The 20,615-nt window shown below is 40.1% G+C and overlaps 1 protein-coding gene across 2 annotated transcripts in view; it reads left to right on the plus strand.

The window, feature by feature from the left end:
* The window catches only part of CNTN5 (contactin 5), an 860,183-nt gene that overhangs the window by 764,885 nt on the left and 74,683 nt on the right, over positions 1–20,615 (plus strand). For both annotated transcript variants that reach the window (XM_072134178.1, XM_072134179.1), the window contains one exon: positions 10,633–10,753. In XM_072134178.1, the coding sequence (XP_071990279.1) occupies positions 10,633–10,753 (121 nt within the window). The remainder of the gene's footprint in view (positions 1–10,632; positions 10,754–20,615) is intronic.

Raw genomic sequence — 20,615 nt, forward strand, 5'->3', positions numbered from 1 at the left:
ATACTTCATAGCTAAACCACACAGTAGAAACCATAACATTTAGATTTCAGACTAATTTCTAGACTCAGACCCCAGACCTCATGTCAGAATCTGTACCTCTTATTTCTAAGTCTATAATTTAAACCCCTATATTTAGATGTCAAACCAAATCAAGGACTGGAAACTGTCAGAAGCTTTATAATACAGAGAATGATATTTAGACTCCAGACCATATTCATGACCAAACTAGATTTCTATACCCTTGAAATTCAGAACTCAGACCAGAACTTATGCTTCATAGTTCAAACCCATTAGTCCAAACCCCAATATTCAGATCTTAAACCATACCCAAGACTACACCACATTATTTAGATACAATAATACAAAATCAAATATTCAGTCCCTGGCCACACATTTGGCAAGACCTTATTATTCAGACCACATATGTCTGACTTTGACATAGGCTTCATTCACACTGACGTATGGAGGACGTATATACGGCCGACGTATATACGGCCGATATACGTCCTCCATAGACGTCACGGCGCCCTACGGGAGCGGTACGGTGCAGCACACCTGCGCTAACCTCCTCCTCCTCTCCCCGTACACTGCCGTTGCCCGCTATGGTACGGGCGGGCAACGGCAGTGTGAATATAGCCTTAGGCAATCGACCAGAACCTATATCGCATAGTTATGGTCCCATCTTACAAAACTCCATGTTCAGATCTTAAACATACCATAGACTAGACCCTATTATTCAAAGCAAAGGCCAATTAATACAGACACCAAACTCCAAAATATCCATGACCAAACTCCAATTTCCAGACACTTGAAATTCAGAACCTATGCTATAATAATTCAAACCCCCTAATCCAAAGGTCAATATTCAGATCTTAAACCATACCCAAGTTTAGATCACATCATTAAGACATCATAATACAGAACCAGGAATTCAGACCACAAGCCACTACCCTGACCAGAACCACATATATCAGACTTCAGACCAAACTCTGAAATTCAGGCACCCAACTATAAACTATATCACATATTTCAATCTACAAAATCCAAACCTCAATATTCAAATATTAGACCCTAGACTTTACCACCTTCTTTAAATCCAGAACTAAACCTCCCACTCTTACCAGAACTTAGCATTCAGAGCACATATATCAGACTTTAGACGAAACTATGATATTCAGGCACCCGACCATAACCAATATCCCATACTTCAAACTCCAAACTCCAAATCTCAATATGCAGATCTTAACCCATACCTAGTCTGTACCACCTTATTTAAATCCAGAACTAAGTACCGTATTTCGACCTCACCCCCCTCTCCCTTACCAGAACTTAACATTCATACCACATATATCAGACTTCAGACCAAACTATGAAATTCATGCACCCGACTATAAACTATATCACATAGTTCAAACTACAAAATCCAAACCTCAATATTCAAATCTTAGACCATACGTAGACTGTACCACCTTCTTTAAATCCAGAACTAAGTATTCAGACCTAAACCTCCCCCTCTTACCAGAACCTAGCATTCAGAGCACATATATCAGACTTTAGACCAAACTATGATATTCAAGCACCTGACCATAAATATCCAATAGTTCAGGCTCCATAATCAGAACCTCAATACTGTACCACCTTCTTTAAATCCAGAACTAAGTATTCAGACCTAAACCTCCCCCTCTTACCAGAACCTAGCATTCAGAGCACATATATCAGACTTTAGACCAAACTATGATATTCAAGCACCTGACCATAAATATCCAATAGTTCAGGCTCCATAATCAGAACCTCAATACTCAGAACCTAGTCCACACCATAGGCAAGACCCTAACATTTAGACTCTAGACCCCATAATTCTCAACCAAATATTCACAGAGCTTACCAGAACTTAACATTCATACCACATGACCAACCTATAATATTCAGGCACCCGACCATAACCAATATCCCATAGTTCAGACTCCATAATCAGAACCTCAATACTCAGAACCTAGTCCACACCATAGGCAAAACCCTAACATTTAGACTCTAGACCCCATAATTAACAACAAAATATTAAGACCCCTAATAAGAGCTCAATATTCCCACCCATAATCTACACCCCAGATCAGACTATGGAGGCGGGGCTTCTCTTCATCGTCAGGTACCACTGAGCATCTACATATAAAACACCAACACCACAGTCTTATAGATGTCAAAAGAACTCAGAACCAATGGAAGAAATATTTTTTTGCAACAAATCTGCCATGTTTGAATCCCACCATAACTTACCATGACCTTGTGACCTTAAAAAAAAAAAAAATTAGTTTTTCAAAATTGTACGTTTATTGGATTTTCTACTGAAATGATAGTTTCACAAAATAACACAGATCAAGATAAAAACAAATACAGAGCTGTCATGTTTTTTTTTTTATAAGTTGCCATTGAGTCAGAATAAATAGCTTTTTATTATTGCATAGCAAAAATGTTCAATCACTGCTACAATTTGCGATAATCTGTGACTATAAGTGTTTTAACCAGCAGGGGAAGGACATTATTACTGGCGGAATATCATTATACCAGCATGGAAAAATCCGCCTTGTCACTTCTTCATTGACTACCACATACGAGTCTTACAATTATTGCAATGTTTGTTGTTGTTCTTTTTTATTTGCGGTATACAATTTAGCGGCGGCTTTCATTATGGAACACGACAACACTCTAAACGCCGCCATTTTCATTAGTACTCTACATTTATTTTGTGAATATTTAAAGGAATCCTTTCCCCTGCTTTTTAAATGCTAACTTTATGAAATATCCTTTTTTTGTTAAAAATTGATGAAATGAAATTACCTTCACGTTACATGGTTACCAAAGAGGATAAATCACGCAAAGAGGCTGAATGGTCAATTCAAAAGTATCACGAACCATACTTCAGATTTCCAAATGCACCTATAACCATAGTTCTGGTGTCCTTTTAAAGCTGAGATTCTCACACATTTGCCCCCACTATCTTCGGGTTTTTAACCAACCACAATCCTGGTGCGTTTTAAATCTTAAATTCTTATCTGGAAAACAGCACCAGGAGCATGGTTTTCATACCAAGATAGCAGTGCCGAATGTGATGTTCCGCCTCACGATTCTAAGAATGACTCACCTCAGGCAAGAAATGACTCTTTTGATGCAGTATATTACTCTTTTTAGATCATTTGCATGTAACATTTTTTTAGGACGATTTTAAAAGAATGATAAAAAGGATATGTCAGGCTCCTGCTTGTTTAGTGGTAAACATATTGGTGATTGGTTCTCTGATGAAAATGTTGGTAATGAGTTCTCTAAAAGCTTTCAATAGTCTTTTCTGGTTTTATTGATGAGCCACCCTCTACTATAAGCATTCAGCATCTGTTTCGTAAAAGTTGGTAGAAATTTACAGAAAGAAAGGAAGATATAGAGAGGACAAGCGCTTCTTGTGTAGTAGATTAATCAAATATCAGTGAATAGGTAGGTGAAAATATTTTGCTCACCATTTTGGTTTTGATTTTGTCACAACCACACTTGTAGCGCACTTATATAATCAGGGCCGTCTGATTGTAGGTCCCGTCGCATCCGGGTCGGACTGAGTATTGGGGTTGTCGAGACTAATAGAATTACCAGCCACTAGAAAAAAATCAGTGAGTTCTGATTTATTTTTATAAAAAAAACTATTAAAACCATATCAATGGAGGATGATTTCATAGACCCAAACAATCCCCTATATAGAAAATAGTTTACAGAGAAGCGTTTCGGGCCCCGAAACCAGGTTGTGAATATGTATGACTGATGATGGACCAGGTACAGGCCCGAAGCGCATCTCTTTAAACTAGTAGTCTATAGTCTGAATTCATCCCCGTTTTTAATGGTGTTAGTATTTTTTTTTATAGTAATAAATCGGAACCTACCTCGGAAGTGCGCCTGAGGGGATATAATAATAATAATAATAATAACAATTTCTTTATTTATATTTTCCAGAGACTGGTAACTCTATTAGTCTTGACACCCCCAATATTCGTAGGAGTCGGCCACTCAACCTTCACAAAGATTAATGGTTTGAGACTGGCACAGTCCATCAAAATTTAGTCAACTGAGGTGGAAACAAATCCAAGTGTAAAACTATAATCAGAAGAGTAGTAATGGCTGCCTAGTGGAATCACAGAAGTCCACTGCTTCCAGTCCCACCATTTAACTTGTAGGTTGTACCTACCAGGAATCCTCCTTCCATGTTTGCTCTACCCGAAGGTCTGGTGGTCACTTTATTTTTACAAGCAAATAAATGGTAGCTAGGTATCTGGCTGGCTCTCTCTAAAGGATTTACTCAATTGTTTCTGTACAGTATGTTTCAATGGATAAGACCAAGAGTCTAGAGGGCCCCTTCCTCCATGTGTGGTTTCGGGTGGTGTCTTGGTCCCAGGAGTAGAATGTAGTCCTCCACCTACTTTTTTTTTTGTGGGCTCTCTCATCTTTAAAAGAGTTTATTTTGACTATATATCCATTGCCTCTCCATAGGTGATAGGTGTAATATCTAACACCCAAACTTTGTTCCAGAAATACCTATTAAACATTGGGCAAAACTGGAAGACAGCTCCATTCAAGGGCGAAGTGCAGGGTCATCTCCCTCAATGATCTCTTAATGGTAACCTATCCCATGTACCTTTGGGTAACCCCTTTAATCTGTCCCTGAAATCAATGTAAGGTCTTGGGCATTTTGGACACTGAGACATTCCAGAGCAGGTTGAAAATAAGGGGGCAGATGTATCTTATGTATCTTAGTCCAGCAATTTGTGCCTGTTTTTATTTTTTAACAGTTCTGCACTTTGATTTATCCTTGGGCTGATTTCCATTTGATAGGCCCTGCTTTTTTTTTTTGTGCAAATTTTTCAGAAATTTGTGCAACTTTTAGTGCAACCTATCCAAAAACTGTTAATATTTGTGACTTTTTTTTGACTTTTTGGCACTAATCTGTGATACATCATGTGTCAACATCTGTCACAGGTGCAGTTCAAAGAGGAATTAGGCACAAATCAGGAAAACCAGTGCACCCGAGCTAAGGAGAAAGCATGACAAATGTGCAACTGCAAAAAATAAACACAAACAGAAAAGTAAAAATATTTTTAGAGCTTCCGGTATCCCCCATATATTTTGAGGGAGGGCCTAGTTTTCCAATTTTACGCACAACACAATGTTATAGATGAGAAATAGACTGTAAGAAAGCTTTTAGGTTTTGAGTCAACTTTTGGGTCAACTCTGTTGGTCAATTTATGGTCAAAAATACTGGACGTAAAATGAGATCTCCTCGCGGAGTGTATGGAGTCTTCGGAGTGGCGTCACCTTTCAACTCTTGTTTTGATACTGTGTGATAAATATGTGGATTTAGCAGTAAGTAAGTGACTTTTTGCACCTTCTGTTATTTTTCGAAATCTTTCCAGCTGCGAAACCAGGGAGGGGGGCGAGAAAAGTCATTTTGTTTGTGTTCCAAAATATGAATTCAATCTGGTCTTCATCATAAAGCACAGAGAGAGAGAGAAAAAAAATCCTCCGTACAGGTGAAAGTGACAGATAGCAAAGATAAAAGATTGAGGAACTATTTCAGGTTCTGCTGAAGATTCATTTCTCAGATTTTTTTTATTTATTTTTTTTCTGAACAGGGAATGGCAAACAATTTTTTTTTTATTTTTTTTTTTTATAAAAATGATTTTTCTTTAGAAAGTGAAGGTTGAAGTCAATTCATACAAAGACGAGCCGGAGAGATTACTCAGCAGCCGAGAAATGTTTAATTATAGGGAAGATTTGACGGCAATGGCAGGTCTTCTCAGTAGCCTTTCAAGACGCCATCACTCTGTAGACATGTCACCCCGGCCAGGGAGCGCCTCATAATTACTGATAATGTCACCTTTTATTCAGCCCTCCAGAATCTCCTACGTAGGGGAACTGTAATGTTCTTGTCTAATCTCATCAGCATTTCTTCAGACATTTGATTGCTCCAAATTATATGTATATGACATGCCGCGACGAGTATTTTTAGCGTTTTTGTAGCATTTGCTCACAAAGTTATTATGTAACCTGCAATCTCTGCAACTCACACACTGGGGAAATGTCTTAAATGGTGTCAGGACATTGTCTGCAACAAGTGAAGTTTTAATGACGAATGCTAAAAAGAAGGTCAAGGATTTGGCAGTAACCAGAGCATTGTAGTAGGTATTACAGTGGAATAAATAGATTACAAGACTATTTACTATCTATCTATCTATCTATCTATCTATCTATCTATCTATCTATCTATCTATCTATCTATCTATCTATCTATCTATTTCTTACATCTATCGCTCTATCTATTTATCTATCTATCTGCAACATCCCCCACTGGGGCCTAGCCTTCTCTTGGGACCTGGAGGCAGCTGGGGCCCAGAATACCAGAGGGGCTGGTGGCTACAGCCTAGTGCGCTCTGATGTCACTGTGCTTGGTAATGGGACCGGAGGGCTGCCCTACAGCCTGGCAGGTCTCCAGCAGGTGGTGTGTGCAAGAACTATTTAGGGAGAGGCTGTGGTACTGGTTCTCCCTGGGGCAACCCCTGAGTGTCTGTAAGATAAGTCCCTGGGTAATGGATTGGGAAGCCCGTGGTGGTGACAGCCGTCTCCAGGGATCAGACGGAGGCAAGATTGTGCAAAACAACTCACGGTTCTTTATTTAACAACAGGTAGGCAACAGGCCTAAACGGTCAACAACAGATTCTGGTATTGGAGTGGTCATGGAGAGTGGTTCTCAGGAAAAAAGCACCAGTCTGGTACTAGATGCAGACTGGGAGAATTTAGATGAAGCTGTGTCCAAACTGTGGAAGCTGCAGCTCTGGATTAAAGTCTCCTGACTCTGGTCCTGAGATTGGGTTCTGTGTTAGCACTGAAGGTGTACTAAACATGGTCTCTCTCTTCACTCAGACCTGATGGTAAAGAGGCCTGTGCATCCACTGCCCAGGGGTTTTATACTCCACCTGGTCAGGTGGTAGCACCTCTCCATTCACACTCCAGTTTACAATACAGCCACACAATTGGATAACATCTTATACCCATTTAACTATTGCCTGTTTAAGCAGAGTTTATAGCTGCAATTACATAATGACCCAGTACTAGAAACTTACTAAAGAGTTCATGACTCCCTCTGACAGCTCCTAACCTGGAGAGGGCGCTATTCACAACTACCAGCCAACATATGTATTGGCAGGGGTATTTTTATATATGTATCTCTCATATCTCTCTCTATCTATCTATCTATCTATCTATCTAGAAAAAGGAAAGTTTAGAGCAGCACAGCAACTCCGGTGGGTGCAAGTCCGTAAGTCCCCAGGCAGGGGGACTGCAGTATAAAGTTTAGGAAGAGGCAGCACTCCAAAAGGTAGTTTCAAAAAAGTGGGGTGTCTTTATTCAATGAGCGACGTTTCAGCTCCTTACGAGCCTTTTTCAAGCATGGTGAAAGGAGGCCAGCAATCAAACATATAAAGGCCTGCTATGCATTTCATTGGTCCACATGGACCCATGGACAGGTCCATGTGGACCAATGAAATGCATAGCAGGCCTTTATATGTTTGATTGCTGGCCTCCTTTCACCATGCTTGAAAAAGGCTCGTAAGGAGCTGAAACGTCGCTCATGGAATAAAGACACCCCACTTTTTTGAAACTACCTTTTGGAGTGCTGCCTCTTCCTAAACTTTATCTATCTATCTATCTATCTATCTATCTATCTATCTATCTCATATCTATCTATCTATCTATCTATCTATCTATCTATCTATCTCATATCTATCTATCTATCTATCTATCTATCTCATATCTATCTATCTATCTATCTATCTATCTATCTGTCTGTCCATCTATCTATCTAACTCCAAAGAAAAATGAGACTTGGTGTAAAAAATGAGTGGGTGCTTTATTTACATAAGTGCAACATTTCTGACCCTATTCAGGATCCTTTCTCAAGGCTCTGCAAGAGAGTAAATAATCCTGTTCAATCCTACATAAAGTGTCCCCGTTTCAATATAAAGGGACAAACACAGCTCTGCTGCATCCTTGAACTTCCTATATTTTCTTATTTAACTTGGAAATCTTTGTTTCTCTTGTGTTGCTTGTCAGTGTACTGTACTGTATAACAAGCATGTGTTGATGACCACCTCTATGACCATTAATGATTGCTGCTGTGCAGGTATATGAAACCGGTGATGGCTCCTCCCCCACTATTTCTGGATCCACACATTCAGCATGTACAGACATCTACAGGGTCATTCACTGTTGGGTTCTTCACATGATAACAAGGCCGCCTCTGCTATCTTCAGTTAATTAGGAATCACCACTTATTGTTACTGACTAATTGACTCGGAGCGTTGTGTCACTCGTTAACGGGAAAAGTGTTACATGAGGCTTGTATCACGGGTTCAGCTGATCGGACATGTGTCACTGACAGTTTCTACACGTGTGCTAATCTGGAAGCATTTAATGGCCCTGAACCATTGTATTAGTTTCACAGTTTTTGTATTCACCGGAGATCAGGAACATCTACAGAGGAGAAGCTGTCATGGCAGAGTGACACCATAGACCTCACCTATCGTGACCTTGTAGTGTGCATCCTCACACATACACAATGCGGGACAAGTATCTTTATTTCTGCTGGGTTTTTTATTCTTTCAGTTTTGAGACTTTTTGTCATTTTGCGACTTTTCTGAGACTTTTGCTGTCTTTTGCTGTCAAGCACACCTTGGTCTGCACCTTGTACAGTGCACCTTATGCATCTTTGTTTTCCAGATGTCTCCGTGTGACATTTGCCTTATGTATCATTTTTTTTCTCTATTTTTTAAAACTTTTTAGGATCCAATTCAAGTCGCTCAGCAGCTGTACTTCAATTTAGGATCCAATTCTATTGAAGTACAGCTGCTGAGCGACTTGCCACATAGGGGCATTACACTGTGTGTGGCAGGATGTAACATGTTTTTTCTTATTGGACGCTTCCTTTTACCATGTAAATTGTAATTACTTCGTATATATGCCGTATATATGTCCCCCATAGATGGCAATGGGCGCACGGCGCCTTGGGGCATGGTACACGTGCGGCACCGTACCGTCCCATATCCAGGAGAAAGATAAGACATGTCCTTTATTTCCCCGGAATACGGCGCTATGCACCATATATATATCCCTATGGAGAAGGGGGCGGGGCTGAGCAGCGCTACGGTACGGCGGGCACACATCGTGTGCCCGTTGCACTTAAATTATTATAATTTTGCCCATGAATCTGTTGGACGTTGAAAGTTTCGACTTCTTTTTTTTTAACATTTTTGCTTTCACAGTTTATTGAAAATGTATTAGTTACTTCTAAATTCATCTTGCTTTCAGTTATCAGTTCATTTGCCCAATTCCGCGTGGGAGATTTATCAAGCTGTCTAAGTTTTAGAATGTCCTTACCAATTACAGCTCCCCCTTAAAATATTCATGAGCACTGGTAAAATTAAAGCTGAGCTATAATTGGTTACTGAGAGCACCTGGTGCGCCCATTTCATGCTTCACATTTCACTGCATAATTTTCTTCATAATTAATAAGTAATAATTCATAATTAACAAGAAAGGTGTCTTCTTTACCTTCTACATGTAGCTATCAGGGTTACCAAGTATTCATTCCCCTGTCTGATACTGTTATTAATTTAGTAGCCATTAAAAAAAACCCACAGAAATCATTTGTACGTTCATTTTAGCCATTGTTAGTGAGAATATTTTTTGGGCATTTAGCTCAGCCAATTAGAATGAAGGATCTTTTAAGCAGGGGCGGATCTAAAGAAACTGGGCAAGTTTATGTACAGGAAGGATATGTAAAATCTGTAATCATTGGGAGTCTCATACCCAGAAACAGTAGTGGATTATAATATAGGCGGCTTGGGCGGCCGCCCGAGGCCTGAGGTTTCTATGGGGACCATCAGAACCAATCACAAAGTTTGATATTTCCCTTTAAAGATAATAAAGGCAAAGACTTACAGTCATTTAATCCTCAATCTTTTAATACACATATATACATACAAGGGTTATTCCAGGAAGGTCCTCCAAAGGTCCTCAAACTGCAGAATTAAAAATCGTCAGAAGATACCCCTGTCCTATCCCTAGTAGCTTGATTCTAGTACCATATAAAGAGAGTAAATGGCATTAAATAATTAGACTAGTAGTTTCCCACAATTTTCACACAGATGAGGACTCTTGGTCGTCTTAATCCGTCCCTGCCCATAAACCTCACATACAGCAGATTAAAGGAGTACCCTACGTAGTACCACGCTTGTCCAAGCCACCAATCAAATGGGCTGTATTGTAGTTGCACCTGCTGGATCGGGGATGTACAGCACCAGAACCACTGTCTCTTCTGCTCATCTTATTTATTTTTATTAATTTTTTTGCAATATTTCGCAAACTTGTCAAAAATACAACACATCTGGCCCGGTGTGAAGAAACTGTTATACAACTCCATAATTTAACTGTTTATGATAAAATGATTGCCGAGCTATCAATCCCTACAACATTTTATGCCGCACTTGACATTCGTAGATATTTACATTTATAATGCATCTAATTGGGCATTCACTTCTCTTCCAGCAAGCGTCATCGGCTGATTTAATGATTAGAAACATCCTCCTGGTGCATGCTGGGAGATATGGCTGCAGGGTGCAGACTACGGCTGACAGTGTATCCGATGAGGCAGAACTGCTTGTTAGGGGTGAGTATGCTAACACGTCTCCCTTGATTTATCGCCTAGTCACTTTGGCGCGGGGCGCTGGTGTGCGGGTTGGTATGTGCCATGTGACATCGGAATGTTGGTAATTAGTGCAAATGAGAGATGAAGATTTAGGATGTAACAAATAACAGACGTCTGATGCAAATTATCTCCATGATGAACAGTAATTACATTTTCATGCACATTTCTATGTCAACAGAATAGACTAATGAATCAATGTGGAGCGTACCGGGGCGACTAACCGTACCGGATGTTTATTCAACGAGAAACTCAATGTATATGAACTTGTATGAACTTGTACTGCATCTATGTATGTATTTAGACACATAGCGCACTGTTTATCCAGTTCCTTGTGTGTATCCCGTTATACAGATAGAATTTTAAAATACAGAGATAATTTGCTGGTTTTTTATATTGTGTATAATTGTGCATAAAGACGAGTCAATTCTAACCTTGAATTGATTAAAGGGCCCAATTTCTTATTGAATACAATATTGTGACACCGCTTCTGGGTAATTCTGATTTTAAGACTTTCGAATGACCAGAGGTTCCTGTGAATCGTACGACCTACTTAAGCCAAGTCCCCTCCTTGGACAATCACTTTAGTCCTCCAGGAGACTTTCGGAGGAGGTCAATTATATGCTGATTCCCCCAGAACTTCCGGCCAGACTCAAAAACTGGAGTTAGCTGAACAAGGCCGGAACCGGTTGTTGGAGAGGGATGAGCATGCATTCAATTTTTTTCCCATCCAATCAGTGGTCCCCTAGGAGTTAAAAGGAAATCTACCATTCAGGATCATGGATTTTAAACCAAATACACATTCATGCTGGTGTGTGCCCCCTTTATCAGGATCTGCTCTTCTTTTAACTTCCTATGCCCTTGATTTTTAAGAAAATATGCTTTAAAAACTATGCAAATGAGCCTGAGGGGCTCCAGAAATCCATCGTCTATGTATCAAAGAATTCTTTAAAATAATTAGGCATGGCCAAGCGGCAGTTGCTTTGGCTTCCAAAAGATCCAACAGATCATCCATAATTCACACCACAACCAGGTATTATAGGAGAAATGTAGACAATCCTATAATTAACATCTTTAAACTAATAAAAAGAGCATTTTGGTGCCCAAATAGTGGGTCATGAGGTCCAGTGCACCTTCTATTGCTCAGTTTACCAGGGAAGCTGATCGGTAAATGCTGAATAGCAAATCTGGACAAGCAAGGGTGCACCAGATTACTCGTCCACGCCCAATGTGCACCAAAATGGCAATTTGTATAAAAATGTAAATAAAGATTCTATTGCATTTGGGCCACAGGTATCCCCAAGGCACGCATGTGATGCAACACCATGGGGTATATTTATAATACGCTTCTGCTAAGTGTCCCAGAATATGACGAAATCCCACACTCTTGCACCTGTCTGGTTTATCAGGAGGCCCTCCTGACAAATTCTGTAGGGCGGCAGCATTTTGCCAATGGGCCAATTTGTGATAGATTGGCCACAGCCACAGTCTATAAGCAGTGTGCTGACCCACACCACCTCCGGCCCACTTGGGGAAGTAGGGCTCGTACACCAGTTTTTAAGCGCACAAGCCCTGATACATGTGCCCCCATATGTTTAGTTTCTATATAACCCAAGAGCTGACTGGTTGCCTGTAAGTGGTATATACATTCAATAAGAACATAAGGACAATGTTTTTTAAAATTTAACCAGGGACATAATTTGTAAATCTCAATAAATCTCCTACCCCCCTTAAGTTCTCGTACAGTCCAAGTTGCTAAAGTTTCCACGTGTATACACGAGCCGTAAGCGCACGTGCGCACATACATTAATACAACTTTTTGGTATTGCATAAACCGGATAGAAAGGTATTTTAGGAAAATATTAAAAGACCATCTAAATTATGTAACCGCCAGAAATATGTGCCGACGAAAACTGTCCATCTGGATGATGCCTCCTGCTACAGGAGCTCAGATAAGAACATACTGTGCAGGAAATCTGCATACACCTACACACTATGTATTCACAGCGAGAAAGTGAAGGTGGAGTGTGGCGCACGCTAATAAGTGGTTTAGTTATCAAATTGCAGACACTGTATCAGATGTTGTCATTAAATACGGCATTTCTGTTCTTAACTTTAAGTATATTGCAGTCTGTCAGATTTCATCTGCTCTCTAGAGCTTTAATTTTCTGATACAGATATAGAGATTTAAAGGAGACTCGTAGTCTCTGCTGATACATTAATGTGACTAGGAATGTTCTCCAAGCAGTTCCAGAGAATCTTTTCTTAGGACTGTAAAGTGCTGCTCCCCTTTTATTCCTCCTAGAAATAAATTGATAACTGGATCTTATCACTCACATTGACAAGGGAGTCTCTTTCTACACTGTCAACCCTACTGAGGAACATTGCCCTTGTAGGGACACCATCATCCCACCAGTTGGTCAGACCTAACCACCCATGAAACAGGCGATAAGGAGTTCTTACTACATGCTACTTTCCACTTTTAAAAGGTATATAACAGAATAACAGACAGGACACAATTTCACATTACCTGGCTCCCTGCCAGCAGCATGTATTGAGTCCTGGGTGGGGGCAGCTGCAACCTGTGTGTTCCTGTGTCTCCTCATACATTCTTCCTCTTCTCCATACCATCCAACTGGATGAGTGTAGAGTAGTGAAGACTGACGCAGGATTCAGCTGTCCTCAGGACTCACCACATGCTGCTGGCAGGGAGCCAGGTAATGTAAATTAAACTTATATAAACTACTGAAATAATTTAGAATGCTGACAAAGGCATTTTTAAATGCTATTGGGACCTGTCACCAGCTAAATATGACATTCCTGGTGACATGTTCCCTTTAATGTTGCCTTTTCCCTTTAAAAATGAATTTTTGTAATACCAAAGCTAGACAGTAATAAAACTTAGAGGAGCATACTCTCTTACACTCTCCCACAGTATGCAGTTTTTCTATGAGAAATATGAAGGTCATAGTTTTCAGTCTTCAAAGACATAGCTGTGATAAGACTGTAATCATGCAGTGACAAGATGAAGGGTAGGTCATCAGCACAGAACCGGTCAGGCATCAAAGTCAGAGTCACACAATCTCTGTAGCGAGATCAGTAATGAAGTTGGGTCAAACACTCAAAAGTAGGTCAGAAGGCACTGGCTAGATCAGTAAGATTAGACACTAGAGTAGGATCTTTAGATGCATAATCAGGACCATTGGAATACAGTGATATGGATACTAAGGTCCCTGCAACAACAGCTCTGCATTACTATTAGAATTATGTATTCCATACTGTGGGGTGGGTAGACACTGTGGACCGTATATATATATATATATATAAATAGTAGTCTGTACTTGTACCCAAACTGAAAGCCTCCTCTAGCAGGGGTAATGTTTAGCACTCAGTTCAGTTCAGTTTTCCATTCCACAAAGCAACATTTAGAAATTATTCTGCTCAATTTTTTGAATAAGGTTTTTTGTTAGCTTGTGCTGTGAGTTCCAGCTGAGAGAGAAGCAAAGAGGAAGCAAAATATCAATGCCTGGGGTTCAAATTTATTTGTTGAATTATGCTGTGGAATTTTCCGGGATCATCGATTAACAGAGGAGCAACAGAGAGATCAGATATTTAACTGAGAAATCAGATGCAGATTATGTTGAAGTTTGTGCTTGGATTTCCTGCTAAGAGAGAGGCAAAGAAGAAACTAAAGCAGGGCTTCAAATTTATTTGATGGATTATGCTGGATTATTTCTGGTATCACCTACTGAAAGAGTAACTGTAAAGAAATACAAAATTCAGAAATTTTATTCAAAATTAAGCTACTTATTTATGTTGAAGGTTCTGCTGGGATTTTCACTGAGAGAGAGGCTATGAAGAAACACACGTTCAAAGTCAGGGCATCAAATTTATTTGATAGGTTACAATGAGGAATTTTCTCTTCTCTGAAAGAGAAGAAATTTAAAATACTAAATTCTGAAATGTTACTCAGAATTAAGCTACTACTTTACGTTGAAAGTTGTGCTGGGGTTTCTGCTAAGAGAGAGGCAAAGAAGAAGCAAACAATTAAAGTCTTGGCTTCAAATTCTTTCAATGGATTATGCTAAGGAATTTTTGATCTCTTTTTGAAAGAGAAGCTACCTAAATTCAGAAATTTGACTTACAATTTAGCTGCTGAATCATTTTGAAGCTTGTCCTGGGATTTCTGCTGTGAGAGCGTAAAACTTACCCAGAAATTCAAAATCTGGTCTCTGTACTTTTGTTAAAGCTTCAGCAAAGTTCTGATATGAAAAATATTATATACATACACCACACGGCACATTTTTTTGTTAATCGGGTTTAAGCTACTAATTTATGTTGAAGGTTCTGCTGGGATTTTTGCTAAGAGAGAGGCAAAGAAGAAGCAAACAATCAAAGTCTGGGGTTCAAATTCATTTAATGGATTATGCTAAGGAATTCTGAATCTCCTATTGATAGAGAAGGTACCTAAATTCAGAAATTTGACTTACAATTTAGCTGCTGAAGCTTGTCCTGGGATTTCTGCTGTGAGAGAGGAACACTTACCCAGAAATTCAAAATCTGGTCTCTGTACTTTTCTTTAAGCTCAAGCAAATTTCTGGTATGGAGAAAAAATTATTTACATATAGCATAAGGCAGATGATTTTTTTTTCTGTCTTTGTTTCAGTATATATTGATAATATAGGGGCAGATTTATCAAGCTGCCTAAGAGTAAGAATGTGCTTAGTTGCCCGCACTAACAATTATAGCTCCACTTGCCATGGGAAACTAAGCACATTCTTACTCTTAGGCAGTTTGATAAATCTGCCCCTATATTACCAATTATGTAAAATTGATCAATGCGGAAAGGCCAGTGGTAAATAAGAACACTCACTGTATATAGATTATGTATTAGTGGAGACAAGATAGGCTAATCTTTACAATGCCTTATCAGCAGCCCCGTGCCACTTATATGCTTGGATTGATTTTGTTGACGGGGGATGGCATTAATAACAAAAAGTGACAGGAGCCCCATCTGTTTGAATTACATATATTGTTCCCAGATTTTTTTTTTTTTTTATAGTTTTTATCATTATTCCCCAGATGACAATGAGAACAGAGCTGTTATTAATATACTTCACTTGGAGTGCAAAATCAATTCAGCTGTAGATAATCTGTCACCTCCACTTTATCTGTGCCATGTAACCTACATATTTATCATACACAGTGCCGACAACTTTCCATCCAGCTTACACCTGCATAAAACAACCCAGGTCAAAGAGCACTGATTACATGTAGGAGGAACATGCTATCCCGCCAAAGTCAATCCATCACTAAACCCAACTCATCGCTCCGTTGCACTTGCTCTTCATTTTCGTGAATTGGTTAACATTGATAAACTAGCTCCTCACTCTTTATAGGTTCATGTATTAAAACTAATAGAAAAAAACCTCAAACTGTGAATCTGACAACCGATAAGTTCTCATTTGTGGATATTTAACAGTTAGACCTGTATTGATTGTAAAAATTTACTATCAAATATTTGAATGGGGGTTATCTGGAATTGATAATTTGCCACAAGTGGTGTAAAAATAAGAAACAACGGATATTTACCTCTTTCTTTTAGAGCGCGGTTCCTCTCATCACTCCCGATTTTGTTAAAAGAGGGAATTCGGGTTTAGATATTTTACAGTCTGGAGAACCCAGAGCATTCATTTTTAATGAGCCTTGTGTAATACAGTAGACGTGCTGCCGAGAAACCAATATGATAATAATAATTCCTTTATTTATATAGTGCACACAGATTACACAGCGCTGCACAGAACTTGTCAAATTGGTCCCTATCCCCAATTGGGCTCACAATCTAATCAACCCACCAGTATGTTTTTGGAGTGTGAGGGGAAACCGGAAGACCCGGAGGAAACCCACGCAAACACGGAGAGAACAAACACACTTTTTGCAGATGTTGACCCCGGGACATGAACTCAGGTCCCTGGCGCTGCAAGGCTGTAGTGCTAACCACTAAGCCACCCTGTAACAGAAATAGGACCCCGTTCAAAATGCATGTTTTTCCACTAAAACAGTTAAGCCAATAGGATGGTACGTTCACAAAAGCCTTGTTAGGATTTAAAGAGTAACTAAATTATTGAAGCAATAGTAAACTTTGCAATACACTTCATCAACTAAAGCAGCTTCTCTGTGTCTTTTTTTTGCTTTCTCTCTTTTGGTGAGCAGTGTATCTGAAAGTGTTCTGAGCTCCGTCCACTTCAGACAGATAAGGAGGCTAATGATTAAATCTTTCCATACCTATATGATATTCCCTTTAATGTTTCAGCTTTCTAGGGTTGTTAGGCTATCCAGAAACTGGAGTCATTAAACACTTTATCAGGTTCCTTTATCTCTCAGCTATCAGTGGATACAGAACAGAAAGCTGATTTACACAAACTGCTTAAAGGGAACCTGTCATCAGGAATCCTTTCTCTGGCTCCTCCTTGCCCCCATAAAGAATATTGTACACATTGCCAAAGAGTTATTATAATATGGAAAAAAGATACTGTAAGTTACATCAAAGTTTACCTCTCTGCATACAGAGCTGTGTTCCTAGCGCCGTGGGAGTGGCCAATGAGGAGTGAAGCAGATATGTATGCAGTGGAGGGAGGAGATATGGGAGGTTTTTTGTTTGATATCAATGCATCATAAAGGGGCCACTCCTCACTGGCCACTCCCATGGACTTGGGACCCAGCTCTGCATAGAGAAAAGTAAACTGTGACCTATCTTATAATTTTTTTGGCAAAGCCAATTTTACTATAAAAACTCTGATGACAGGTGTCGCTGCTGCGCCGAAGTCCGCCGGAGTTCTCCTTGTTTGTCCCGGTGTATGTAAGTGCTGATCTTGCGACACAAATTCTTTTTTAAATTCCGCGGTTTTTCCAAATCCGTTGGGTTGTCCAACGGCCACGCCCGCCCATTTCTGTCGCGTGAAAGCCAGCGCCGATGCGACACAATCCGTTTGCGTGCACCAAAATCCCGGGGCAATACGGCGCAAATCGGAAATATTCACCTCATTCTGCCGCCTCCCTATCTCCTCTCTGTACATTGGATAGGGTTATTAGCGATGAAGGAGGCAGCGACTTCTTACGCTCTCGAGGGACGAGGAGGTTACACATTGGTTGCCATCGTCTTATCTCTTGTCGGGACGAAAGGTTACAAGATGATTTCCACAAGAAAAATACATTTGCAATGTGCAACATGCTAATTACCTTAATAAGAAGTAGGTGATAGCCGCGCGGAGGCAAAGCGTGGCCGGGAATTTAACATGGTTCATAAAGTAGGCAGAACCGGCAGATAACATTGCTACGGCTTTCATATACACAGAGAGTTCAGCGATGTTAGGAAATTATCCGAGAGAAAATGAATTGTGTCTAATTCTTGAAACATCTGGTTAAAGGGATTGCATGAACTTTTTGTCCCCCATCCACATTACAGGGGCTTATTATATGACTGAGGGGGGGGGGGGGTTATGAAATAGATATTGTACATATAGAAATTGGAGAGATGGATCTATAAATTGATGAGGTCCACTTCCTGCTACAGAGACCCAAAGCAGAGAGGAACACACATTAGATCGAACTTGTCGCCAGGAATGTAATTTTTAACATTCTAAATCATTTCAGTACTTTATAAAACTTTATTTCACATTACTTGGCGAGCAGCATGTGGTGAGTCCAGGGGGAAGTAACTGCAGTCTGTGTGTGCCTGTGCATTTTTCTTCTCTTCCACACAATCTCCCCATTCCACCTGTCTGCTCAATGCACAGGGCATAAAGTATGAAGGGGCACATAGTAGGATATGTATTGAGAAGAGGAGACTTAGACACAGACATACAGAGACTGCAGCTATTCCATTAACCTGCAACTCACCACTTGCTGCTGACAGGGAACCAGGTAATGTGAAATAAAGTTTTGTAAAGTACTGAAATGATTCAAAGGCACCTTTAAAATCAGCATAGCATAGACGATTGGAATCTGCCACCAGCTAAAAATTACATTGTTGGTGACAGGTTCACTTTAAGGAAACTCTCAGATCTCCTTAGACTTCACCATATATTCATCGCCCAATCTATCTCTCATTATACCCTTTTCTGTAACTGCTTTGGCAATGCAAATTTTTATTTTGCCCTGCCAATAAAGCTCTTTTGAATTGACAGGTATGAGATCGATATACATACAGAAGATACACATCACATATACACACATACATACAATACCATATACAGACATATAGCGTATACGCACATAGAAAAATACAGTATACACACATATACAGCATATTCACACTCAATACCTTAGATGTTGGGGGCCCCCTAACACTGCGGGCCCCATAGCAGCTGCTATGACTGTTACCCCTGTAGTTACGCCCCTGTACATTTAATGATAAATGATTAGATATATAGATAATAGATATATAATATAGATTTAGCATTGCATGTTTCTGTGGTCAATCGCCATATAGAAGCTAGAAGTTGTGAGCAGTATACAGACCCATCACATCATTTGTTTGATCCTTGTACGAATGCGATGAAGCTGAATGGCGTTGTCACGCGGGGCATCACGGTGATGTGTGAGAATTAATGTGCTGATAGCATTTATTATTAATCATCGCTGTTATGTCTGTGGTTCTCCCCAGGATTTACATTGGAAGGCGGCTTATAAATATTAATCACACTCTTCAGCAGTATTGAGTCATCCCGGCCAGAAGGAAAACACAATTCCACAGTTTTGTATATTTTACTAGCTTCTTCTAAAAAAAAAAAATATATATATATATATATATATATATATATATATATATATATATATACAGTATATTAATAGAAATATAAAGTATGATTGTCTTATTAAAGGGGTTGGTCCTCCAACCATCAAGCCATCAATGGGGGTCTAATCGCTGATCATTTTAGATCTTCCAACAGAGCTTTGTTGTTTACCAGATGATTGGACCGATGGCCTCATGTTATCTCGGATGGACCTAGCCAAAAACATGGCCAATATCTCTGACAGTGGTCCTATTCTAATGGAAAACATAGAATCCCCATTCTCAAAATGAGCGGGGGCTCAAGAAAAGGCAGTCTTTGGATCCAGCAATCGGGATCACCCAACCGGAGACAAACGCTTTAGAATGGACTTTTCACTACCTCCAACTCAATGGGGCAGATTTACTTACCCGGTCCATTCGCGATCCAGCTGCGCGTTCTCTGCGGTGGATTCGGGTCCGGACGGGATTCATTAAGGTAGTTCCTCCAACGTCCACCAAGTGGTGCTGCTGCGCTGAAGTTCCCCGGAATGCACTGATCTTCACCAGGCTGGACCAAGTGAAGGTAAGCGCGAGTCCCGCGACACTTTTTTTTTAAAAAATGCGGCGGATTTTCCAAATCCGTCGGGTTTTCGTTCGGCCACCCCCGCCCCCCCTCGATTTCCGTTGCATGCATGCCAGCGCCGATGCGCCACAATCCGATCAGCATACAAGATAGGGGGGACGTGCTCCTGCACTGTGTAACAGCTGGTGAATCTACAGTACTGTGGAGCTTTGGTAACATCCCCATGAGCCCTTCAGGCTCATTAGCATACCATTAACCCCATAACGACCATGGGCGGGCAACGGCGACATCCTTTGAATTAACAACAGGGAGGGACTCTGGTAGAGCCCTTCGGACTCATCAAGGGATTTTAGAAGGAAGGAGGCCATGGATAACAAGTCTATAAGAAGATTACCACAGTCATGGTGCCTGGATTTAATAAAAATTAATTAGTAAGCCACACGCTCAAGGATTTTTAAAACATTTTTCAT

The sequence above is a fragment of the Engystomops pustulosus genome, chromosome 2 (assembly GCF_040894005.1).
Source record: "Engystomops pustulosus chromosome 2, aEngPut4.maternal, whole genome shotgun sequence".
NCBI classification, from domain to species: Eukaryota; Metazoa; Chordata; class Amphibia; order Anura; family Leptodactylidae; genus Engystomops; species Engystomops pustulosus.